At 40.6% G+C, this 27,186-nt stretch overlaps 1 protein-coding gene across 3 annotated transcripts in view; it reads right to left on the bottom strand.

Annotated features, from left to right (window-relative positions):
• dennd1b (DENN/MADD domain containing 1B) overlaps window positions 1–27,186 on the bottom strand; it is a 123,745-nt gene that overhangs the window by 51,160 nt on the left and 45,399 nt on the right. For 2 of the 3 annotated variants that reach the window (XM_059340318.1, XM_059340321.1), the window contains exons 5-11: window positions 26,763–26,882; window positions 20,821–20,890; window positions 19,007–19,087; window positions 14,133–14,186; window positions 13,452–13,562; window positions 2,352–2,452; window positions 137–182 (exon numbers count right to left, since the gene is read on the bottom strand). In XM_059340318.1, the coding sequence (XP_059196301.1) occupies window positions 137–182; window positions 2,352–2,452; window positions 13,452–13,562; window positions 14,133–14,186; window positions 19,007–19,087; window positions 20,821–20,890; window positions 26,763–26,882 (583 nt within the window). Of the gene's footprint in view, window positions 1–136; window positions 183–2,351; window positions 2,453–13,451; window positions 13,563–14,132; window positions 14,187–17,614; window positions 17,675–19,006; window positions 19,088–20,820; window positions 20,891–26,762; window positions 26,883–27,186 lie in introns of all 3 variants that reach the window. The other variant, XM_059340317.1, reaches the window with a different exon arrangement.

The following is a 27,186-nucleotide window of genomic DNA, read 5'->3' as shown; positions in this document are numbered from 1 at the left end:
TTTCATATACAGTACAGAGTTTTCACAGACATACATCAATTTGTAGCAGCATATATAATTATGCACATACAGCATAATGATGCACATTTATATACGTTCACTTTTTTTATGCATACCCACAGATTAACTAACGTACCTCCAGCAGACTGAGATGAACTCCCACAAAGTATGGCATGGGGGCACTGTGGATGGAGAGAGGGAAACAAAGCTGTGAGCAATATCAATATCAGATGCAGTCAAGAAAGATGTATGGAGGCTGCATTGGCACAGAATATTTCACACACCAAGCAGCTCGATGTTGAGGGGTATTCTTTGATTAACACATTAGTGGATCTACAGAAATCTATTCCAAAATCTATGTTGGTATCTGACTAATCTTTAGGCATTTATCAAGCTACAAACTAGCATACACTACAGCTTCTTCATGATGATCATTTGCTTCTTTTATTTGTATTCTTACATTTTGTAATGTCACTGTTGTTAAGGTTCAGCAATTGCAGATATTCACAATGTTGAAACAATTTAAATGTATTGAATACTCTAAATTTATATATACTCAGAATAAAAGTGAACTCTATGCAATACTGCAATAAATCATGTGGAAAACTGCTGTAATGCAACAGCTGTGCACTGGAACTTACATGAGATAACATGATCGTAACATAGGCAGCAAAACTGATTATCATCCATATGTTGTTTTTTAAACAAATCACATGTCGAGCTCGGCCGCCGACCAAAACTCAGACTTCAGATATATTTTCCCCAACAACCACCACAACTCACAAAATGAAACAATTAGACTAACTAGTGTGTGTAGCAGGCAAGCAAATAAATATGGTGCTACTTAACTGTTTGTTTTTTTAAATAAGAGTTAGGTGAGAAGGGCAAACTATTTTAAGTATTTGGATTTTCAATCATTGACTTGTTGCTTAAAAAGATAAAATGTCAGAAATGTTTAATACATTTTGTCTAAAAACTTCCACCCTCCACTATCAGTAAGCATGAATTTACTTGGAATGGTTTTGCAGAAAAATACTGAAATGCTACAACTCTTATTACTAATTTTATCTACTATAATAATAAAACAATATTAACAATAACTTCAATAAGTACTAAAAGCTTTTGCAGGACATTTAATAGAGGTTTTCATCTAACAAAGTGGTAGAATCAGAAAGACTGACTTGGAACACTTCCTAGAAAGCTAGAAAGGGTCAGAAGTGTCAAATGTTTTCTTTTTACCCTAAAAAAATATGATTTGCATGGTTATTATCCTGTCATTCTCGTTTTATGTGTTATTTATCGTCATATTTGAAAGTTAGTGGCAAGGAAAGGCTGAATCATAGCGTATGTTTCCCATCCACCAAGACGGATAAAATCAACAAAAACAGTCAAATAATAGAAACCATTTTTATGATGAGGTTTACAGAGGAGGCAATAATCGGATAGCTTTGGGTCAATGTGTTCCAGGCCAGAATGATTCAGAAGCCACAGGCTTGTAATCAACTTAAAGCAACAGCAAAACAAACAGCAGGCCTATAGCTCTGAACTTTAGCCACCGTCTCCTCGGTTTTATGAATATACTGACTTTCATCAACATTTACACAAACACGTGCACATGTACACACATACAGAGCACCTAATATAATCTGGTTATCCAATCAGTGCATGGAGGACACCCCTGTGATTTAATAAGATAATGATGAGTCTTCACAGTGTTGAAAATCACATTTTGCTGTCAGTGATGAATAGCTTATTGAAGCTGATGTGTCCCTCATGGTGAAGCACTGTACTGTGTGTGCTGTCGGCACTGATTCGACAAAAAACAGCTCCTTTTACATAAGCTGACTTCCCCACTCTACTTTTTTTCTATATCTAAAGTTGATATGAACATGTGATCTATTAGTTCTGCTGTCCATTCAGTTTCAATCAAGTCAACTCAGATGGATGGGTGGTAATGAACCCCTGAGAGGGCTAAACTGACGAGAGCGTGGTGCTAGCACTGGCATGAAATATGGAGCAAGGTGATCCAGGTCGTTCGTTACGTCGAGGGGCCACACAGGAGAAGGCGCACCACGAGAGGAATCGTGAGAACGAGTCGGGGAACGGGTGGGAGAATGTGTGAACATGTGTGTCTTCGCTCACACCGAGGTTTTAGCGGCAGAGCTCGGTGCACGACCCGCACACATGGCGTGTGTTTACGTGTCAGGTGTATATGAGTGCATGTCTGAAGGTGGCTGAAAAACGAGAGAATGAGAGGAAGAGGGATAGTAAAAAGTGGAGGTGTAAACATTTATGATGATGATCCTGATGGTGTTTGTGTTTGCTCGTGTTTCAGAGGTGGTCAGCCTTACCAGCAGTAGTCCAGAAGATGCGGGGGCAGAACGGGGATGAAGATGTGCTGCCAGTACATCGGAAAGAGCAGAGCAGCCGCACCGTGGACACATGCAGTTAACTACAGAGAGAGAAAGAAGACAGAGGACAAAACTCAACAACACAAGTTTTTAAGGCAACACAAAAACTAAGAAAAGCAAAGACACCTCTGTGCTGTAGCTCGGTAGAACTAAACTAAACTGGTAGTTTCCATTTTTTACACTGAAGGTTTGTTTGATTTCTGTCTCAAAAATTGCCCTCAAGAAAGAGTTTTAACTAGATTAAAATAATCAAATAACATTGTGTTAATATATTACTTGGCATTTTGTATTTCCAAAACATTTCTACAAGTTATTCAACTAGCTTTATACACGTCTATTGAAGAAGCCTCGAAAACCACTTGGCCAACTCTTCTATGCCAATATAGGTAATTTCATATCTCGATTACAATATATATCATGATATCGCCTGCTGATTCAATAAATAAATAGTCTATATTAACCCATTGATGCCTGAAACGCCTGTAAAACCTCTGGGCGATTTTAAAATAAGCCCCTAAAACCTGAAGTTTTTCTTGAAATTCAACAGAAGTGTCAACGCTTCTACTAAATAATAGATTTTTCAGCCTCTGTAGCAGATAGAAATGAAATTCAAAAAGTATTTCAGAGCTTATACAAATACTACAAAACGACGTAGCCGCTTTCCAGGCTTCAATGGGTTAAGCATGGTAAAAGCCAATTTTTGTATACTCTTTACTCCATGCTCGCAAACAGCGCCTCTATGGTTGACTCCAGCTTTGCCCACATAAAGCGCCATCCAAATGACGTAACTATTAATTTCGTCAGCTGATTTTTTGACATTGTGATGATAACCACATTTTGTTGGAGGCTAAATCATACCAGAAATAATTGCGATAAACAATATAATATTGTCATTTTAGACAATTTAATGGCATTGTTATAATAATAACATAATCACATTATAATGCAAGTACATCCTTTTCAAACAGCAAATAACTTTTAATTGTGTGTGCTTGAAACTCCGACGCAGACAGCACAGAAGAGGACGGAAGCAGAAAAATGTGTCTCAGCATTTATTTTTTTTTGCTTATTTGGTTTTGGAGCCATAAAAAAAATGCTTGAGTCTTATAATGGTCGGGAAAACTCTGCTGTTTTTATGGCATCATGTTGGCCAAAATGTTGGTGACACTTTTATGTAAACAAACACACATGTAACACAACACAACGGGAGGCATTGTACAATATTTGGACAAGATCGAAATAACTTTTATTGAGCTGTCAAGTCGATAATTATTGTGATAATTAATCGCGATAGAAAGAAATAGAAAATACACATGATAGACAGTTTTTCTTCCCAAACGATTTCCTTTTTTTTTTAAAAACTAGAAGTCGGATCAAAGTTGCTGTGAGTTGATGCGTCAATGTACAATATGTTTGATTTGATTGAGTTAGCCTTTAATGTGCCTCACAAACAAAAGAAAGAAAAAAAGGTGTTACACTGGCATGTCTACTGCTGTTGTGATGAACACACGACCTGTAAGCTATTGTTGGAGGAAGAGAAGAACAGACTGAAAGCTGGAGATCAACCAGTTGATAGGAGCCCTTAAACATATGACAGAAACACAGCCGAGGAGAGACAGATTGATGATGAGGTGAAAGGAAAAGTATTGAAAAAGACTGACTTGAAAAACATGCTTTACACACTGAGAATATGAAACCAGTGTTTCCTCCATATCGATTCATTTGTGGTGGGTCATCACTGCAATAATATTGCCACTATTGCACATGGCAAAAAAAATATTCAAAGCACAGATTCTAACCAGTTCTGAACGCAAAAATGAGAGCAAATATAAGAGCAGTGTTCATAATTAACTGCTTTTCAATTCAATGTCAAAGGGAGAATTGTGCTGCGACCTGCACAAAAAACAACAAAAGGAGCCCAAAACCGTGCTGACAGTAACCATAAAAATCAAAATTACCCCAACTCCTATGACTAAGAAATTAAAGAAAATCAGAGTAATGAGAAGCAATCACATGAAGATGGCATTTCTTTTCAAAGGAGCTCTCTACATTGTCAAACCAACATTACACATAAAATTAAAGTCATTGTCTCCCATTGTCTTAAAACCCCCCTCTTGACATCCCATCTCATGAAAACCCAGCTATAGTAATGACCTGCAACACACACACACAGACACACAGACACGGCAGGAGAAAGAGGCGTTAGCTCATCCCCCAGATTAAAATAACATGATTAAATATGGAAAGAGAACAGAGGTCTGAGGGGCTCCTGCGGGACTTCATTAGGGCAAATTGCCAAAGAATGAAACATGAGTTAGCCAAGAGAGACTGCGGGCTAGGCCAATACCGCCGGGACCCCGGAGCAGCAGCCGCTGTTATACTGCTGCAGCTTCACAGTCAATGTGTGAAGCGGACACACACTATCACACACACACGCACAACTACCAGGAGACCCCCTGCTCACTGACACACACAGTGTCACAATTGACCGGCCAAAAGCGGGCGAGCTTGGTGACTGAAAACCACCGCTGCCAGAAGAATAGAAAGAGCGCCCCACCCTCTGAATCCACCCAAACATCAAGACCGGACATCTGAAAAAGCTTCTAACAAAAAGTGCGTGTGTTTGTGTGTGCGTCCATGTGCCTCCCTCCCTGCATGTTTGTTTTAACTGCATTCATTTTTCATATCGGCTGGAAAAAAGGCAATGATCTTTTTTTATTGTCTCTGTGCAATCTCTCATACACCCAGTCCCACAATAGTTAGGACTTAATCAACATTTAATTGGTGTCTTGCTCTGTGTATCTGCATATGCATATTCCCGCTGCCTGCCGTCTTCAAATAAAACACAACAATGCCACGCTCCTGTCAGGATTAATTCCCTGGCAAACAGTTTGTTTTTTTGCTAATTCTGAAAATAAATCAATGCTATGAATATTAATGTCTGAAAGTGAGGCACTTGGTGGAAAAGCTACTATCAAAACTATCACACCCTTCTCCCTTTTGCAAAGCGAGGACAGCAAGGGGCCATTAAATTGTGATGAAGAGAGGTCAGCAATCCGGCTGTGGATATACATACACACATACGTACATGTGCCACGCGCGCACACACGCACACACGCACACACGCACACACCAAGCGGAGCGCCAACAGGCGAGTGTATTCCTCCTCTGGGAGTGCAAGACAAGCCCCAGCCATTCGCTGGTACCAGGAGGTAATGGCACAGAACACCTCGCTAACCAACTCCAATTATCTCCACCAGGCCTCAAGGTGAGCCCCCCAACTGGCATGATTTACTCTCAGGTTGAAAGGGAAAACAGGAGTCTCTCTCCCTGCTTCTCTTCTTCTCAGGCTGGGTGGCTGGCTTGGGGGAGTTGGCCGAGAGGGTAGGGGGGTGACTGAAACTAAGATAATGATTTATAAAGCAAATCTAGATTTCTGTTTTCTTTTATTTGCTATCTCTAAAGCAATGGAGGTGGCAGTGTGCCTGAGATAAGGCAAGTTGGAGGGAACTCCAGAGGAATAGTTCACATATTTGCTTCTCTAATTCAGCTTAATACAAATCCCTGTGTCCTTGTTCAGGTTTTAGAACGAATGAGGCAAAAAGTAAAAGGAAGATAAATTGGAAAAAAGAAAAATCGTACCCCTCTTTTTTTTTTTCTTCATTTAGAGGGGGGCTTCACATGAGAGTGGGTCATGAGAGGCTAAGGCTGATAAAATATTTGCCAGGCTGATAAATAATAGATGAGTGGAGCCAAATGGCTTACACGCTCCACAAAAGACCTGGGTGCTTAATATTCCATTCAATGGAGAATCACAGATACAGTCCCCAAGAACAAATACAGGATTAGGTGCTGGGTCCAGTCCTCAGGGACCAGGGCTCTGCCCGGTAATGAGGGGCTGCCTGCCTCCTACACTGTGTGTGTGTGTGTGTGTGTGTGTGTGTGTGTGTGTGTTCCCCTTCCTCTGAGAGAAGCTAACCGATTATACAGCGACAGCCTGCTTCAAAAAGCAGTCAAGGTCTTTGGTTCTGCCCTGAGAGCTTTTTTAGTGCTCTGTAGCCGAGACAGAAAGTGTCCACGCTAACACTGGTTTTCCAAGATCCATTCAACGGGACTAAAGGAAGGACAGACAGAAAGAGAGAGACATAAAGAGATGGAGAGGAGGAGGTGAAAGTGGGAGGAAAAAAAAGAAAGAAGCGAAGAGATATAATTTGCATTGCAAACTTTGAAGTCGGTGGCAGTAAACCTGCGCTAAGAGGTCACACACCAGTTTTGTCAATAATGGGGTCTGGGTGTGAGTCAGTTGCCGTGTCCTACTGCATATAACATACTATTATTATAAGTAAGTAAGTACAACTAAATGTCTTAACATGCTGTTTTCTCAGTTAGAATACAAGAAAAATCAACATAATAATTTTATACTATGAGGAAATGTGTTGATGTCAATCAAATTTTGACTTTGAAACATCACTACCGAAAAGAAATAGATAGATATTAAAACACTTTTTATTTAACGGTTGTTTTTTTGTTTTGTGCTGTGTTCACAGGGCTGTTACCACCATCTACAAGTTGTTTCAAGACATCCAAGCTGTGAGCAGCTCCCTCATTTGCTTTGTGCACTGCATTGTGCATTGTAATGTCCATCAACAGGGCACTGAAAAATCTAATCTTGCATTCACACTTAGAGCAAAACTGATATATCGTTCAGCCGATATTGGCCTATTATAGATAGATCGCTATCAGTATCAGTGTATATGTTGTCCAACTTGCACCGATATGAAAAGTTTTTTTTTTTTTACAGAACATTTAAAGCAGAAACCAATACCTGAGTTGATTTAGAAATAGTGTCATTATCAAGTACCACAGATGGCCAAAAAAGCGACAGAATGGGCGGTAAAGTGGGATTATTGGTTGAGACTACTTCTCCAGAGAAGAATTAAATTTAATACATTGTATGAACAATGCATAGCAACGTTTAATGAAGTTAAATATTGGAGAAAACTTTGTTTATGAAAGCAACCTTCTGAGTTCTGTCTATTTTCTTTCCGGCTCAAAAATCCTTATTTTGGCTGCAATTGCAATTTTTCACTTCTAAAATCAGTATAAATCTCAAATATCACATATCAGTCTCACCCTAATACACGCTTACCACTTACTTAACTTTGTCACTTTTGCACTGTGAATACACCACATACTTAAAACATGCTTGGAATAAGTACAAAGCATGGATTAGGAATAAAGCTAGTATGTTTGTTTTCTTCAGTAAATTTAGAGAAATCACAAATACAATCACACTGTTGAAAAAAAAGAGTGTTAATTACATATGGGAAGATACCCCAAATCTCCATATTCATTATATTCAGATGAGCTGGTAACTCTGCCTGCCTGAACAGCTACACAACCCTTCAACAGTGATTCTTCCTTAAAGAGGTGGACCCACCGGATACATCAGATCTTCTCAACACTGCAACTCTGAGCTCTGCAGACTCTGTCAGTAAGCAGAGTGTTTCCACCCACACTACTCCTCTTTACCTGTGCAACTAGAAATATTGAAATGAAACAGAGACCGAAAACGAAGAAACTAATACCATGGGGGCCTATATACCCCTCTTTCACATATTTTTCATATTAAACAGCAGAGTAATGTAGATTCTACCTCTACTTCATTCCCTCTGCTCTTAGATGAGGGAACCTATCACACATGTTAAATTACAGCCAGAGCGGGGTGTGAGACAAATAGCTGCTGCAGGCAATGTAATTCAATTTGACAGGAGGAATGGTATCAACAGAGTCGCTCTTGACCTCTTCACACCAGCCTCAAACACTCATTTCCCCTCCACTAGCCTTTCCTTCCAACTCTGTCCCTACGCACTCTCCAAATTCAATCCTCTCTTCTCCTCTCCCAGCCTCATTTCCATGCCACTTCTTCATTTCTTATTCTGTTTTCCTCCTCTCATCCTGCTGCCTTCTGTCCATTGCTACCTCTCACTCGTTTCTCCTGTTGGTTTATCGCTGTGTTAGCCTTTCCCTCTCCCCTCCCCTGCACAGAGTAAGTCACCAATTACCCGTGCTCTGCCTCTCCCTCTGTTGACAAACGCTGGTGTCAGGCCCGGCACAACGCAGGTGTGCCACAAACAAGTAGGTGGCACGAGGAGAGAGAGAGAGGGCACACGGGACGACACAGGTAACAGCTAACGCCAGGCCTCCCACACATGCACACGCAGCCACCGACTCTCTCACAGAAAGACACAAGACATAAGGTACAAACACCTGTGAGTACAGGAGACACACAAACAGATGCATGCAAAAGAGACACAAACACCCACAACATGCACGTGTGCACAAACACATTCGCCGTGGCACAAGTCAGCCACATGGCACGGGGCTGAGATAAGTCTATTGAGGGGAAGGATGTACCGATGTTCTGCAGATGCCCAACAACAGAGAGACGCATTAAGACACCCAGGAAGAGGGAGGGAGAGTAAGAGAGGTATAGTCAGGGTGAGTGAGAGACAGATGGACAGAAAATAATATGTCAGTGAGGAAGAATAACTAAGAAAGAGAGAAAGTAGAGAGACAGAGGCAGGGAAGTAGAGGAGAAGAAGAACAGAGGAGAAGGCAGGAAACAGAGAGACAGCTGGCACTCTAGGGCATGGTGGATGGATAGTTCCTTGTTAGCATAGGCCTGACAGGCTGATGAGAGGGCTGCTGTCAGCCGGTGCTGGGGCCGGGCTGTGTGAGTTTGGGCGAGAGGCAGGGCAGAGGCTGGGCTCCAGAGCTGGGGGGCCTCGGCAGATGAAAGACACGGAGGGTGGTGGGGCGATGGTGGTGGGGGTCCTCCCAACTGACTAGTTAGAGGAAGGGCCGATGCAGCCCTATTATACGGCCCTATGACAAGGCTGCACGCTCGGCTGGCTCCCGCCCCTGCGCCACCGCCGACCGGCCTTTTAAAACAGTGGTACCATTCACCTCCGGTCACGAAACAGCAATAAGTCAACTGACGCATTGTTGTAAGATCATGATTTATTCCTTTGCTGTTGGCTGCTTGCGAGACGCGCCGGCCATGTACCGGCAGACTGACACACTGGGTTCACCGGGGGCTTTAACACAGGCAGCACCTAGAGCAGGCAGAATAAATGCAGTATATCTGTGTGTGTGCGTCTCTCTCTCTCTCTCTCTCTCTCTCTCTCTCTCTCTCTCTCTCTCTCTCTCTCTCTCTCTCTCTCTCTCTCTCTCTCTCTCTCTCTCTCTCTCTCTCTCTCTCTCTCTCTCTCTCTCTCTCTCTCTCTCTCTCTCTCTCTACTTTCTATTCCCTGTTTCTCTTTGCTTGGCTGAGAGGCTGGACAGGCGGAGGTGGTGAAAAGCAGCTGGATGGTACTAACGATGTTACTAACAATACCTTCTCTCATACATCCTCTATCTGTGGCAGGCAGACTATAGAAATATTACCTGCCCATCCAGTAACTGCTAACACTCACTGTAACAAACATTGACAAACTCTGACATTCATTATATATTTCCCATCCTTTAAGATATTTGATCACAAGAGAGTGGTGAGGATAATGAGCTGGGCTCTTTTGCAGTTAAGCATGTATACACTAAGAACGCCGGCTCCCAGAATCATGGCAGCCATTTCCACTTGAACTAGGAGGTCATTCGACCCAACAGCAAAAAATAACGCATCACAGGAGCAGTAATAACATCAGGTCTTCTAGTAATCCCAGTGGAGATGTGAAAATACCTTTGTACTACAGTGCCTGACATATATCGCTACATAACCAAAACACCCCTCCCGGAGGAAGATGGATGGATAGACAGATGAGTGGATGAAGGATTACAGAGGATGAAAGGTTTACAGAGGTAAAGGTCTGACGTGGAAGCTCTTAAAAAATCCTGTCAGCATAAATTTGTTTTAAAGAAGAAAAAAAAAACAGGCCAAGATTAGTCTCAGAGCGGCAGAAAACTGTAAATCACAGACAAATATCGCCTCCCCCCTCTTCCTGCTAAAAAGAAAAACACCTTCACCCTTGAGTCTGATAATTTACATCGTGTAACCCTTGTGTCACAGCACAGTGTGCAGCCTAGACCCTGAGCAGAGTGCTGCTGGTCTGGGGAGCTGAGGGAAGACAGGTGATATTCTCTGAGGGCTGGGTAATTTTTGCAGCTCTTTCTGATTATAGCTCCTGTGGGAGACCTTGGGTACCGTTCCCTCCAGCACCCATCACCACCCACTGGCCCCTACGGCTGTTCAGTGTTCTGCAGCCTTGTAGATACCAAGGCAGGACTAGCTACACTACAGATACAGATAGGACATGTATGACATCACTTCCCTCTCCCATCTCATCTGTCATAAACATTTGGCTCTGCCTCATCAGCCACCTAGATAAGAGGGAGGGGGGGTTGGAATGAGGAACAGAGGGAGGAAGAGGACACAGAGAGATTTCCTCCCTCATACATACAGGCAGAAGGGACCTTAAATTATGTGAGAGAGTAGAGATGTGTAATAATGGATAATTTAGGGGATTTTTGCCATTAATATGTTGTAATTATAAGACAAACAGTCAAATATAATCCAGCTTTAGTGTGGATTTCACGGTGTGGCTGTCTGACTGCAGGATGCCCGGGCAAAGAGGGGTGGGGGGGGGGGGGCAGACAGATCAGTTCAACTCTGTCTGTACGAGTAGCATAGTCATGCCAGATAAATATCCTCATCGTACTAATTAGGGTTTGATATCCTGCTGGATTATTGATGAAGAAAATCATGTTCAGTCTAGGAAACAGTCCCATTTGAGCTATATACTTTTTTCAAATTGGTTATCAGAATTTGATATGAGGGCAAAAACAGCAACCACGACCCTCCATTTTCTCACATTGTAATAAACATTTTTTTCTTACATTAGATTACATATTGAAAAGGGAAAGTTGCTTAGTTTTAGAGATATCGGCAATAGAGGTGTCTGCCTTCCCTCTTATATAATGGGACAATGAGGTACTTTGCTTGTGGTGCTCAAAGCGCCAAAAAAATACATTTTAGAAACTCAACAGCAATGTCTCATTTCAGAAGTCATGACCCATGTATTAACTAAAGGTGGAGGAAAAAATCGATCAGCAAAGTTTAGGGATATTTTGCGTGACAATATTATATTGATTCATGACCGCCAAAGTATCAATATTCAGCGTTCTGACAGCCGGTGGGTATTTTCGCCGTTATTTAGCCGTCTCACTTTTAGGAATATAATACTGGAGATACTGGTATCATATGAAACTAGAAGATCTAAGGAATCTATAGGCACCATGTGCTTCAGGATATCGTGTCGGGAAGTTGTTGAAATAACGCTGCAGATTTATTTTTTATGTTTCACTCAAAAAAATTGAGAGCAGTGAAACTTAAAGTTGAGGAAAGTTTGAAAAAAATGCTGCAGTTGTTTTCGTCCATACATGTTTGATATCAGTTAAGTTCAGTTTGACTGAATACGTTGTTGGTCAGTCTGTGGGTCTGACTCTCATTGTGGAGAAATAAAAAGACTAAGGTGAGATGAATAGACTGAGAAATTTTCTTCTTTCTTGACAAAATAATTATTGGTTGAATTCAATTTTGAGGACACAAAATGCAGATAAACAGTTAAATCATAATATATTGTATCGCAATACTCACCATATTGCAAAATGCTTAAAATAGCAATAATATCGTATCATGACACAAGTATCAGGATAAAATTGTATCATGGGGCGTCTGGGGATTCACATCTCTACTATTAAGTATTGTATTGCTGCAAAACTACACCTGCCAGCTGCATTACAGCTTAGCCAAGGAGAACGGCAGTATTGTTTAAAATTTGCACTGTAGCAAGGATGAATCTGTTATCCATGAGTAAATGCATTCTTCCTTCTGTGTGGTGATACAAAGAGAAAATAGTTCCTGCATGAAACTGTTCACAACAAGGTCTGTGGTTTATCTTGAGTAACTTGGTCATATACTATGAACTATAAACAGCCATTGGTGTGTCTGGATTAAATACGGACGTGGTCTCTGTGATGTCACCCATACGTTTCTGAAGAGCCAAATAAGGAGCTGGTTGGCTCTGGCAATCATCCTCTTGGCAGTCTGACTCCTCCTAACTCCCGCCTCATACAATATAGGGCAAAGAGGTGGAACATGGATGAGGAGGCGGGCAGAATGCAGCATGCTTGCCACTCATGACAGCTCCTGACTGTCACTCAAAGCAGCCCCACCCGTTATTATTTATAACTTTAATCCTTAATATGCACAACTAGTTTTGACATACCACTAGTGGATGTAGTGTCTTTGTTGTTTGTTAATGTCTTATAGTTCTAATTTTATACTATTTATTTTAATTGTATTATTCTATTCTATTCTTATTATTCTTATCTGTTTTACTCTATACTTGTGCTGCTGCAAGACCTGAATTTCCCTCATGGGGATCAAAAAAGGAATATCTTATCTTTTAACACGAGTTACATAAAAAATTCACCCCCGTGTACAGTTGAATCATGAAGAGGGATATTAGCTAGAGAGACCAAAACCATTTTTAGTACGCGTGAACATGTTTATTTCTGCTTTTAAGTTGTGTATTTTAACATAGGGGTCTACAGGGATTGACTCGCTTTTGGAGCCAGCCTCGAGTGGACATTTGAGGAACTGCAGTTTGTTGGCACTTCTGCTCTTGCTCAATTTTTGCTAAGCTTGTTTTAGCACCGCTAACAAAGTGCCATCTCGTTCCATTCTATTCAGGAGAAGGCAGCCGTGTCTAGAGCCAAGATCTCCAACACTCAGCAACTGACAAAACAATCTACAAATCTAAATAGCAGTACAGGTCGAAGGAAAACTATCTATTTTTGATTTTGGGGTGACGTGACTGAAAGCTTCACCTCAGCTCGAATTACATGTTAAGGAAAGTCATCTCCCTGCTGGCTGCAGTATTTGAACTATTCTCTAAAATATTTTCCCCCTTGTGCCTGACAGGGCAGAGCTGATAGCTGACTGCAGCTGAGAGAATGACTTGGAAGGAATGGACTCACAGTGCTAAGCTTGCTTGAGGTAATGATGATGCGCCGTTCATGCAGCATACTGGCGTAGAGCTGGAGCATGTTGTTGACGTCCACAGCCACAAAGTACTCTGTCAGGTTCCTCTGGAGATAGACAAGAATAGAAGGATATGCAGGTACATAACAAACTGTCCTTGCTTACAGTAAAGTGTCAATGCTACAGACAGAGAGAGTGCCAGAGTGTGCCACACAAAGACATTCAGTACTGGCTGAAAAAGGACTTGGACTTCCATCTCGGCACATAGTTTTTCAGTAAAAAAAAGATAAGTATACAGCCTTCTGATACAGTCGTGTCTGTAAGAAAGATATCAATAAATGTTCCTTGATTTGTCCGATTGATTACTGTTTCATCTGGTGTCCCTTGTCATAGAGACTTGAGACGCTCGCTGCTTGAACTACAATTTGAATACAAAATCAAAAAAAGAACATGTGTTCAGTTTGAATTGTCTAATACCCATGGCAATCACTGAACTTCGACATTAAAAGTGCAAGCACCACAGGAGATAAAACTGAAACAAGAGGGTGATGCAATAATTTCAAAAGGTGACAAGTGTATCTGATTAAAAACGATTAGAGAGAGATGTTTCCAGAAGAGAGGGATCGCTCTTCATCTCTTTCTGTCGCTCTCCCTTTTCTTTTTCCATGAATACTCACGCTCTCAGGGATGGTTGGCAGTCCATTGATATCCGGGGCGATGAAGTAGGAGTGCTGCGAAAACACAAACATGCAGGAGTAAGAAGAGGGAAGGTCACGAGTGAAGCATACCACTCACACAGAAGAGAATAAGGGGAAAAGGAGGGGGGAAAGGCCGTTCACTTTGTTCTATGATTTATGGCTCATCTTCAGCTCTGTCTATATGAATTGCTGAGCTGGTGTCTGAACTGTGGCAATGCTTTTATCAGGCCTACAGAACAGAGAAAACTCAATAGTAGCTCAGCTCCCCACAGACACACACTGGGGTGATGTCTCCGGTGGAAAACTGAGTCTTTATTTAAGCATTAAAAAGGCTCGCGGAGCAGCAACACACAGACAAAAGTATACGTGCACATGTGCGCACGTGTGCATCCACACAGACACACACACACAGGTTGTTTAGAGGATCACAGGGCTGCCTGTCTCACTTTGGGAGAGCAGGGCAGGTTCAGTGTTCAGATCAAAGGGGCCTGAGAGAGGTGGTGTTTGGAGACAGGTAGACAAAGCACCAAGTGAAACACACTATTGTGTTTCTCACACACACTCTCCTGCATCCCTAGTACACCTGCATTTCTCTAGGCCTTCACTCGACCATCTGTTGCAGGTCTTCACTTAAATAGACTATATCGACTACAACAGATACTCACATAGTATTTAAATTAAGTTATTTAGTCTTCTAAGACTTTGCATTGTTTAAACCTGAGGCCAATTGTCATGCAGATAACAAACAAACAAATAATGTTGTGCTAATACACACTCCATGTTTTCTGTAGTAGTTTTATTTGATTTGTGGCTCCCATGGCAGGAAGAATGACACCCAACACCTGAGAGTTGGATGCACAACAGTTAATTGCATTATCAAGCAATGTTTGATTTAGAAAAAATAAATTCCTGGAAGAGAAATATACAACATAACAAACAACATGATTATGCAAACATAAGGAGTCATCCAAAACCCGCAACCCCACCGAAAGTATCACCACCAAGAAAGATAGATGTCTCTGATTATAGAGACGGAAGAACACAGGAGAGAGAAGCCTGTCACAGTCAGACAATAAAAATATAAAACTTTGTAAATCCATAATCATGTAAAAATATCAGCTTAATGTGTTGAGTAGAGTTGTGGCAATTTGACTTTGCTCTGTTGTTAATGCATTGACATATCTCAAAATTGTATTTCCATACAGCAGTGGATCATTTCTACCAACTGCTAAAAACAGCAACCAGTTAAAATAACAATGCTTATTAGTCTTAAGTGACAGTGTTTGAGCAAATAAAACATTAACAGACAGTTATGATGAATAAAAAGTCATGGCGGCACATTACTTTTTGTCTGTGGTTGATATTGGAACATTTAGTTAAAGGTAAAACAAACTAAAACAGTTTTTACCCCCTAAGTGCATTAAGTGTGAAAATGTGAAAACAATTATCATGAGTAAACAATCGTCATATTCCCAGAGGACTGTCATTGTTGTAGTCAAGCGAACATACAGCACACACAAACACGAAAGTGGAACCAACACCCAAGGCTTTGCCTTCTGATGCAAAACATACTGTATGTGAGCATAAGCAGCCCAACGCCCCCCCCCATCTTTATGGAAAGTGAATTTGTTTAAATAGTGTAATCACTGGAGACACATTTTCATGCATATTTTACATTGCAACCATTACACCTGAACAGAGTATCTACAATACAAAAACATGGCAGTTAAAGAGGTCTGTGCACTAAAGTAAAGGAAGGAAAACCCATGCAGTGAAAGAATTTGTTAGAGTTGAGCGGAGGCTCACTTCCACTGTCTTCAGCAGCAGGCTACATACAAAAGTTCAATATATAAGTTCCTTTTTATCATATTTGGGAGATCAAACGTTTTCAACAGAAGCCAACCAGTTGTTTAATTTACAATGTGCTTTTTGCTGGTAAACAAGACAGAAAAAAACTGCCAGGTTTTTCATCCCTGCAAGGATGTACAAAAGGTATAAAACAAATATTCTAGTTGCTTTTAATGTGTAAAGGCACTCGACACTTGTTGCCTGGTGACGCTGCTAGTGCTCGGGCTGGGTATCACTACTCTGTACCTTTAAGGAACCAAAATAATCCAGAAGTATTATCAAAACTTCTCTTCTTCAAACGATACCTGAATTATATCCTTTGAAAAATTATTATTGTATGGTTTTCTCGCAGCTAATCAGCACAACCTGAAAAAAAAAGTTTTGAGAAAGTACTCTATTGGTGTCAGTATCACTTTAAGGGTACTGGTATTGGTACTAAAACATATAACTTTTTTTTGTTAATTTAAGGATATGCTGCTGGTTAGTTTCTGGTTATGCTGCTAGCTAGCATTACAGTTAATAGTTGACTGTAAAATATCACCTGGTAGTACTAAAGTAACCAATCAATTGCCATAAAGAATATTTAAAAAAAAAAAAACAATTAACAATTAACACAAAGTCAAATTTTTCAGAGTAAACCTCAGTTACCTTCTCTTTGGAGTAGTTTCCTGGCTACATTTTTAAATCAGCTCAGTTTAAAAGAAGCTTTCCAATGGCACTTGAACGACAAAAGAAAACAATAAAATATATATCTGAATAACTGTTGTTCTTATCGTAACATGTTCATTAACTCACCTGGGTAAGTCTCATTTTTAAACTGGTTTGAAATGAGGGCAGAGATGAGTTTAATTCTGCTACATGCTAAATGCTACACGCCTGAAAAGTGGATTAGACAATCTTTGCTTCTTCGTCATCTTTGTAAACAACACCGCATGTGTGAAGGGAAGCCTTTACAGAGTTGACTGAAAAGAAGACTTGTAATAGAATAATTGAAACTAAATAAAAGAGCAATCGAAACAAAACAAATAAAATTGTAATCAAAGATCAGCGACTTGAGGCGATACATCAGTACAGTATACTGTATGTCTCTCGGTCTTTCTTTGCCTCTGCTCTGTGTGCTAAATAATGTTTCCCCGTTGGTCTACAAATTCATGGCACTGTGATAATCACAAGCCATGCTCCTCAACTCAACCCAGGCTTTCATTGGCTGTTTGCTTGCTTATCTGCTTTTTTCTTATTCTTTCGAAGACATGTTTATATAAAAACATTGAAAGTGGGTTAACTGGAAAGGCATCAAGGAGATTTTTTGAGCACAATTGCCTTTGCTTTAAACATAAAGAGGGAAAAAAAACTTTTGATATTCAGTGAGAGAATATAGCAGTGTGGAATGGCATTAATCATTTACAAAGTTTGATTGTTTTCCAGAGAAGAAGAAACATACACCAAGGCCCAGGATAGTTTGTTTTTGTTATATTTAAAAAGATAGCGCAGCTTATTTGGCCAAATTGGAAAGCCGTGGCTCCCATGCGATTAGTACAGCAGCAGTTTCATATTTCACAGCAGCCTCCTTCCCTCCTCCCGTTTCTGCCGTTCAGTCATTCCCCTCCACTCACCGGCTCCTTGCTTCGCCGATCTCTCAGTACTTGCCCAGTGGCAATATACAACTGCTCATTCTTGCACAATGAGAGAGGGAGATAGAGAACAAAACAGGGTTCACACATGAAAGGGGACAATGATCCTTCTTCTTGGCTGCCATGATAAAACAAAAAACACTCTTTTAGGGAATAATTCTGCTTCATCAATTAAATATCAAACTAGTGGCTTCTCCAGAAGAGACATGAAGCCATCACCTCTGTTCTCTGGGGCTTCTTTTCCAATAAAGCTCCGAGATGCAGATGAAAAGATTTAGTTCATATATTCAGCTGATGGAAAAAGGAAAAAAAAAAAACGACACAAAGAAAAAATAAATCACAAGGAATCTTAATTGACCTTGTTAACCTCCATAGAGATGTATTGATTACCTCGTATTAGTCTTGTTATGTTGTAAATTCATCTGTGTAATTAGATGCGTATCCTTCTGAGACCTATGCCGCAGAAAAGACCCAGAGTTGCTTTTTTAATTGGTCCAAAAAAAGGAGCGGAGGTCCTCAAGGACAAAGGCTAACACTGAAACTCTTTTGATCCCATTACGGTGTGGAGTCTAAGCAACTCAAAAATAAAGATATTAGTGAACAAAACACTACGAGTTCAGCAGTCCCTCTGAAAATCATTACATTCTACTTATATAGGCCGGGCTTATGGGAGCGAAAACTGTTTAAGAGTGAGTGTTTTATGCAGGAGCTGGAAACACACAAGGAGAGATTGTGTCAGAGTTAACACAAACACTGGCCGACTTTGAAGGACCTGTGCTCGTTAAGCCATTTCACTTTTTGATAAGCGGGAGACATGACGAGTTGTGAGGGGTCCATTCGAGTTTAAACATGTCCAGCTTGAGCTTATCGCACGAAAACCTGTTAGCGCCACTTCTTGTTTCCAAACAGAGTGTCAGTCCCGGGCCCTCTGTGTCTCTCTGTTCCTACCTAGTGTATCTTAACCTCCTCCTGCTCTTCGCTGTCTGTCTGCTCTGTCGTTCCCTCATTTATCTCGTCCATTTCAGCCTCTACGCTTTGTCGATCCTCTCCCTGTTTCTGCCTGTCTGCCCTATTTTCTTCCGTCTGTTTTCATGCCATCTTTGTTTCATCTTCTCCTCTTTGTGTCGTTTTCATTTTAGTTCTCATTATCCTTCCTTTTGTCTCCACTTTTTCCGTTTTATACATTTTGTCTTTAGTGTCTCTCGCTCTACTTTTAACTTCTACAGCCAACTGTTTTCATCTCCAGTCTCCTTCCTGATGCAACACACTTCCACAGTAACCTACCTGTCCCCCTTCTTCACCCCCCCTCCCCCTTCTACCTCTACTCTCAGCTGTCTTGCCTCTGATAAGGGGGAATATGAGATCTATACCTACCACACTCAGGTTGACTGGCGTGAAGGGCTTTGGCACAGGCAGATCATAGAGAGAATTCAGCATGTCATTCAAGTCATTTTCCTGCGGGAGAGAAACAAACAACAAAAGAAGAATAAAAAAAATAAAAAAAAAACATAGGACACATGAATTTTATTTACTTGTTTTGTTGATGTCACAAGTAATGTGTCAATCTTAACAACAATGCTGGGACGGGCGATGCTGCAGACCAGAGGGCAATCCTGCAGCGAGGCCTGAAGGGCTCCAAAACTTCCGACTGACATATGTTTAACGAGCAATGGTGAGGTTAAAAGACGGCTGAGCGTAGGGCTGCAGACGCTTATTATCCAGCAGTGTTGATTTACGGCCGAGAGCGGGCTGTCGGTAATTAAGCTGGGGTCCCCGCTCCAAAGACAGGGGCTTTTAGAAGCCGTCAGAGAGAGCTAGCTTGACCACAGAACAGGCCCCGAGATTATTCTTCAAGCATTTATGAGTTCTACGACAAGACTGCTATTTACACTCTCTGGGGCCTCTTGCTGGAGAACCAGTGGGGACAACAGTTTGCAACTTGTACTTAAACTAAACTAACTACTGTGAACACTGAGTTTGCACATTGTTGTTTGTTTTAAATTCTTCCACTGCTCACCCTCTCTGAGAACTTTGTTTTGGTTTTGGTTACGAGCCACTGCTCGTTTGAGGAAATGTGTGTGAGTGTGTATGTATGTGCGAGCCAAAAGGAAACAGAAACTCGAGAGGAATGGGCGGCAATATACAGTAAGAGAAGGAGAAGGGTGGGAGGGACGGAGGGGGTGTTAGGGTGTGCAATCGAACAGCCTCCTGTCATGAGAGGCTCAATGCTCACACGCATGGTCAGCAACACGGCCTGGGGAAACAGTTCATTTACCCCTCGCCTTAAACCCTCATCGCTCTTCTGTCTTCCCTCGTCTGTCAACATCTCCCTCTCGCCTGGAACGGACAGCGGGGTAAATAGAAACCAAATCATGCACACTAACACTTCAGTCACACAGGATTTCCAGCAATCTTTCTGTCTCTCTCTTCCTCACTCTTTCACAAACTGGTCTTTTCTACTTATCCGTCTCTCTCTATATTCTGCCTCTAAATCACATAAATGCGGGTGAATGTTAAATGTTTATGTGTTCTGTTTGCTACTTTAGCGAGCCCCTCCGTCCTGATCATTGCTCTCCAAGGGTCTCGGAAGAAGCAGCGACTACATGACAATTGAAAGCGGTCCCTAAGCTCTCTGCTTCTCTCCCCTGCTTTGCCTCCCTCCCTCTTCTTCTCTTCAGTCTAAACATGGGAACATCACCTACACCCTCTGCGCTAGACGCTGCACATCTCCCCAGTTTGTTGCATATTTTACATTTCCCCTCCCTTTGCTAGTACAATGCAGTGAATAGTCAGGGGAAAAGACTTTTGTGAAGTGTGAGCATTTGTGTGTGTGTGTGTTTGTGTGTGTGTTTGTGTGTGGTTTGGTTTTTTTCTTAACAATTTGTTTTCCAGTAAATCATCAGGAATAACTTCCAGTGTCAGATCAGCGTTTGGTCTGTGAAATGTCAACATTGTTGCTGCTAACAACAGGAGCCAAGTCGAGCCCAAGACGGCGAACAAAACTTGCACACAAAAGACAACAAGCAGAGGAAGAACAGAATGGAGGAAAATATCTTACCACAGTACACTTTCAAAAACACTAAACTGTGTGCTTGTTTCTCAGTCAAATCAAACCACCTCGTCGTATTTTTCATGTACTCACACCGTACCTTATATACATACAATTATAAATGCATCTGCATGATTACCTGTTGTTTCGTTAGATAGTCTGCCAGAGTGTTTAGCAGCTTGTAGTAGATTTCAAACCATGGTAGATAGCTGCAAGAGTCAGAGAGACAAACGTGTTAAAGACAGGTTTAATTAAATCTGACATTGTTAAAAAAACAGGATGTGATTCGGTTTGTTGTCATCACAGATTTTGCATTTGTCATTTAAAAGTACAATGCATATAAACCTAAAATCTTTGTATGTATATATGTGTGAGTTTATATGCCCTGTTTTGTATTATTTTATATATTAAACAAAATATTAAGATCATCATATTTGTTTGGCATACAAGGCGTGGACATGGCCGCCTAAATAAAAAGGGGTCTTTTTCCTGCCATCAAAAGGGCAATGATTGGCTTTTTTGTGTTTTTTGCAATTGTTGCATTTATGGTAACAATTTGGATGTGATACTAAAAGCTTTGAGGGTTTGTTTGTGGTTTGGGTACCTTAAAAGGTGCCTGAATGTGTGTTTGAATTTTGTAAAAAAAAAAAAGAAAATTGGGGTAAAAGCTAATCAATCTCTCAATTTTTCCCTTTTTATATGTTTTCCCCTCAATGTTTTACCAGTTGTGAGATTTTTGCTTTGCTTGTTACGTCTAATTATTTTTATTGGTTCCTCATTTATTTTTGAGCTTCTCTGCTATTTGGAAAAAAAACTTAAATATTCACAAAGCAAAAAAAACTACAACAAATGTAAAGAGATTCAGGCTCCTGAAAACATTATTTGTATGTTGCAACTATGTTTTCCCATCAAAATTTCCATAAACATTTTCCAACCATGTGCAGGAGTTTGTTACATATAGCCTTGCTATATTACTGTGTGTATGTGCTGGCTATTGTCAGTGACCTATTGCTTAAAGATCAAATGCACACAGGACATTGATAATGGATTGTGTTCCCAGCTACTCCAAAGCACAGTTACATTGTTACATTGGGGGGAAAAAAGTAAATGCAATCTAGTCCTTATTATGACATTCTTTGTACCCGGAGCCCGCCGCATGTTAAGGATTCCTGTCATGTCTGCCCTTTAAGCCAATAGGAAGGGAGGGTAGAAGAAAAAATACAAAACAATGGATTTTAGATTCTTTTACAAAAAAAAGCTTTCATGTGACGAGAAGGGATGCTATGGTTTACAAGCATGCTGCTCACAGATGCACAGGCTTAACAAAAAAATGCAGCCCAAGATGCCTCCTGCCCCCCCCCCCCCCCCCCCTCCTCCTGCTGCCCCTCTTCTTCTTATGTCCTTCACATTAAAAAAAATATATTTGCCTTATGCAACTAATGTAAAATAAATTAATTAATTAACAAGCTCAAAATAATTTATACTGCAGTGTTTGTGTTAAAGCTAATCACTGAGTACACCCACCATAAGCTAAAAGCATCTGCAGCATGGCTTCCTTTACAAAGTTGACATATTCTTGGCCAAGTCGACTCGCTTTCTAGGTGGAAGATGGCCAACATTTTCTTTTGGCGTAAAAGCTGCGAGGGCTCAGTTCATTTAATGTTATGCAATCAAATAATAAAAACATGGTGTCCTATCAATGTATTGAATTTTTATTTAGTTTGAGGTTTTAACATGCGGTTCTGAACACTGCATGAATAATGATTCCAGATAAGGGCTTCTTAGCATTACGATGAAATAAACAGAAACTCCCATTAATGCTTCATTAACTTGCCTGGATGCAGGGGTTCAAAAATAAATTAGTGGCCCAAATGAGCCAATCAATCACAAGTGGATTTGCTCACCAAATTCAGTGAGTATTTTTTTATGTCAATAAGTGAAAACAGTGTTAAGACAATAATTTAGTTAAAATTAGAAAAATCTTAAATGTGCAGTTTCTTAGTTATATAATAACAAGAGTGAAGCTTTGATTGTGTGTGAGTTCATAAGCCAGTGAAGTCGTGCTCAAGCAGTTGGCTGGAGACTGAGGAGTTTCCAGGGCATGGGTCACTGGCTGCTCTGTAGACTGGAATTAACAGACAACAAGAAAACAATAAAGTGGACCTAATGCAAATTTTCATATCGCTAAATCCGCAAGGGGCCAATGACAGGCCAGGTTCCCGGAGAAGTGCAGCCAAGCGCACCAATCAGAGAGGCTGAGTGACCATTAGCCTGAAACAATCAGCCTCTTAACATGCCAATATTTTGACGTCTGTGTGAAGCTTTACCGCAATCAGGTCAGATTCGCGGGAGAGCCTAACTCAAACATGCGTATGTTAATTCACATGCTGACCGGATATCAACCTGAAGACCTATTTCTGCCATGTCAAACAACATACAGCACAGATATCTGCATATGGGGTCAGTTTACATTGAGCAATTACACAAAAAGTTCAGCCTGAAATAATGACTCGGAGGGAGAACAAAGCCTTTGTATTATCTGCCCCCTGTATGTGTTTAAAAAGCCAGGCTTCTGGACATTAATCCTTCATTTTTCACAGTTGAAGGGGATGTAAATAGGACTCTCGCTGTCAGAGCAGCCGTCAGGCCTCACAGATCTCACAGTCATTACACTCCTACACCAAGGTGCTGTAAATCCTTTGTTTTAGAGGAAAACGCATGATCGCTGGTGAAGGCAGCCAACCACAAATTATCAATATTCTTCTAACATCTTCCCACAATAGGCAATAGGTTTTCATGCTTTATTTAAATGCAATAGAATGAATATAACTTAAAGATGTTTTGTTTTGTTCTACTTATCCCTCTCCACCCTCCCCACCCCTGCTCTGCTTTCTCTGTTGATGCAAAGTTAAAGTTTGGAAAGCTTAGAGAGATACTCCTACTCGTCACAGTTCATTGCTCAGATCTGTTTGTGCTTCGCAAATCCTCCGATAGAGAGAGAGGCATCCATCACAGGAGTGCTCAGTGTGTGGGGGCCCCGCAATCTCTCCTGCCATTTTAAACACGTCTCCTCAAAGTGCCATGTACTCAAAGAATGAACCAGTTAATCTGCGGTCCACTCACAGCCCGTCGTGCTCCTCGTCCCCCGGCTCAGACTACCTAACAACATGGAAATATCTGACAGACAGGGACATGGAGGAGCCTTAGGAACTTATAATTATGCCATTATGGATAGGAGCACACACTATAAGAAACACAGCTGAAATATATAATATTGTATGCATCCGAGAAGAAAATCTACAGTGAAATAAAATAAAAACCTTCAAAAAATCTTGAACACATTTTATCTATTCTGTTCGGTACTTAAAGTGTTTGATTAACTCTTTATAGTGGAACCCTTTTTGCAGCCACAAACTACCTGTTGGGTGCTAAGCACGACACTTATTCCTGTTCCTTAGATGAGTCTTAAATCTCCTTTAATGCACAGGCACCTGTAATCGTAAGTCATCTTACACTTTGTAGACAGCTCAGTGGAAGATTTCATTACACCTTTACTTTCTCGGGTTAAGGGTTAAGTACAGGGAAGGAAGTGTCCTCCGGCGATCCACTAAGTGACCACAAACTGGAGCAATGCAGTCCCTAAAATGTATCTTAAAGCCATAGCAATCAAATAAAACTGAGGAAATCCACATATTTCTTCTCAGAATTACTCACATGTTCAACAGAAAATCTGTCAAATGTGAGAGAGGAAAGTATGAGAGAAGACAGGGGAATAACAGTATAAAATAGAACAAGTTATAATTATCTTTCTCGCGTTGTTTCTTTTTTTTTGTCGAGAATATGCCTGAAGGGAGAGTGGCCCTTTCGGCCACAGCTTTAGCAGTGAGACTACAAAGGGTTGTCCACATAAAACTGTCCTACTCATTAAGGCACTTCCTCCTGTAAGCAGAGGTGACAATTTTACGGTCCCAGCACTTCAACAATCACAGAGACGCAAACTGTTTTAATTACCTTTATTCTATAGCCATAGGAAATTATACATTAAATGAAAAATAAAATAGCGGGCCTGGGCCTTCCTGCTTTAGATTTTTAACAGCCAAATTTTAACTAGTAATTCTTTCAGACAAACAACTCACATTATCTGTATTTTTTGTGGGGGGCTTTGGTTATTATTTTAACACAAGTGGTCTTCTATCATTTCCTAAATTCTGTCTTGCATAACTAATGAGGAAGAATAAAAAAAGACTAATAAACAAAACAAAAATAAATGTTTGACCAAGGACCTTGAATGCAGGAATTTAATTTCCACATTTCTTTAATGAGACATCTAATATGTTTTTTTTATGTTTTAGAATATTTTTACTTATCTTCGTATGAAAATAAAAAAGATCAGGATTTTTTTTTTTTTAAAGACAGTGAAGTGCACACAAACAATTTTAAATTAACAACGTCAAAAAAAAAACTTTCTATACGTTGTCTTATTAAAAATGAAGCAAGCCATGCAAACTACTCAAAATGCATAATGAATTTTATACATCATATGTCAAATGAATTAGCATGTCTAACTCAGCGAGAGGGACAGGGGAACCTCTGCTAATTGGCAGTGAAGCTTCATGCATAATTATGGGCCAAGCGTCTTTGCTGTCGCACTGTGGCAGTAGCCGAATAACGAGGAGAAAGAGAAAGAGAGAGAGAGAGATATAGAGAGAGAGAGAGACAGTGAGTGAGGGAGGAAAAGAGAGAGAGGGAGAGAGGGGAAGAAAGAAAGAGAGAGAGAGAGAGAAAGCGAGAAAAAAGAAAAACAAAGGCCATGGAGGCTGGCCGGGAAGGGTGGGTGGTGTGGGGAGGAGGGACACTGTTCTTCACAGCAGCTCATCAGGGCAGCGACAAACCCACGACTGTCCATCAACAGCCACACACACACCCAGCACACACACACACACACACACACACCCAGCACACACACACACGCACACACACACACACGCACACGCACACACACACACACAGACAGACACACACACACACACGCACACGCACACACACACACACACACCCACGTACAGAGGCGAGAGCAGCACTTACAGGAGTGTTGCTTTACACTAACAGAGAAAAAGAAAAGGCTTTGTGCTCCATTTCCAGTTAGTTGTTTGTTAAACTGCTTAATACATTCATTAAAAATTGATTTATTTTGTACATTTTCCTCAGTTTATTCCAAAGTGCATAGGCCTGTCCACTGAGATTAGCACTGGAGTGCTCCTTCTTTGTAATGGTAAGGTAATTACATCTGTACAAACATTGTGTCAACATGCAATTACATGGGAATTAAATGATAATAGCCTTTGTTGGAGAGTAATTATGCGGAGAAAATGCAATTTTTCTGGGTTTGGTATCCTCATTTATGTACGCTGTGATAAGATAAATCCACCTATGAAATATCAAAAACTGCTAAACTTTTGGATAATTATAGGCACATCACTAACATATTTGTGTGGGCAGATGAGAATATAAATGTGTAATTCTGGCATAGTGCAGCTCAGTGTGAAGTGTGAGAATGAATGGAAATGTTGTTGGGAAAAAAAAATCTGTGTTCACTTCTAAGATCTAGTAAATTAATTTTTTTTATCACACTTGAGACATAAATGCAGATTAAAAAAACAGTTCTGAGACTGATCCATAGATAGTTTAAAAAAAAAAAGGGCAAAACAGACCAAGTCTCAGTTATTTGAACGAATAAATAAAAACGCTGGTGTTTGAACAAATCTTTTCCCACACATTCTCTTGATTCTGATTCAGAAAGTAAAATGTGAAAAGCTGACTTTTATATGGTTTGGATTTGTTAAGTGCAGCATAACTTTTTGCACACCCTGTTGTCTCTTTTTTGATATTAGTGTAACTGATGGAAGTTGGATATGCTTATTATTTTAAAAACTGCCAGTGTTTAAGTCTGCAGTAAGATTCAGTTCATTAGGACAACATGAGTTTGAACGAAGCATACAAAAGAAAAACATGCACCTTGGAGTACTAAAAGCGTAACAAGATTTAGTGAGCAATTTGAGTGTGTGTGTGTGTGTGTGTTACCTGAGCAGACATATGCAGACCCGGCAGCCTTGAGTGAGTCGACAAAAACCAAACCTCTGTTTGCTGTCGATGTCCGTCAGCACAAAGGTGAAGTTCTGCCCCACCTGATTCTGGGAAACCCTAGGGCCAGACACAAGGGACACACACATACAATCACTAATGGGCAAAACCACATAATAACCAGACAAACAATCAGATTATTATAAAAGACTGCAGTAAATCTATGAAATCAAATACATTTAAAATACAATTTAACAAAAGACAATTTGGCCTGGCTGGATGAGAAATTGTCTCAGACACAGTCTCACCGTGAGCTAAATCTTCAGTCAAGGTCCAAATCTGATGTCACATATTTCCAGTTTGGCTGCTTGAAAAACTGTAAAAAAGCTTTTCAAACCCTAAGGTAAATTTCACAAAAGCTCTG

This window comes from Centropristis striata, chromosome 9 (genome assembly GCF_030273125.1).
Source record: "Centropristis striata isolate RG_2023a ecotype Rhode Island chromosome 9, C.striata_1.0, whole genome shotgun sequence".
In the NCBI taxonomy this organism is placed as follows: Eukaryota; Metazoa; Chordata; class Actinopteri; order Perciformes; family Serranidae; genus Centropristis; species Centropristis striata.
This window is presented reverse-complemented; position numbering and strand designations above follow the sequence as displayed.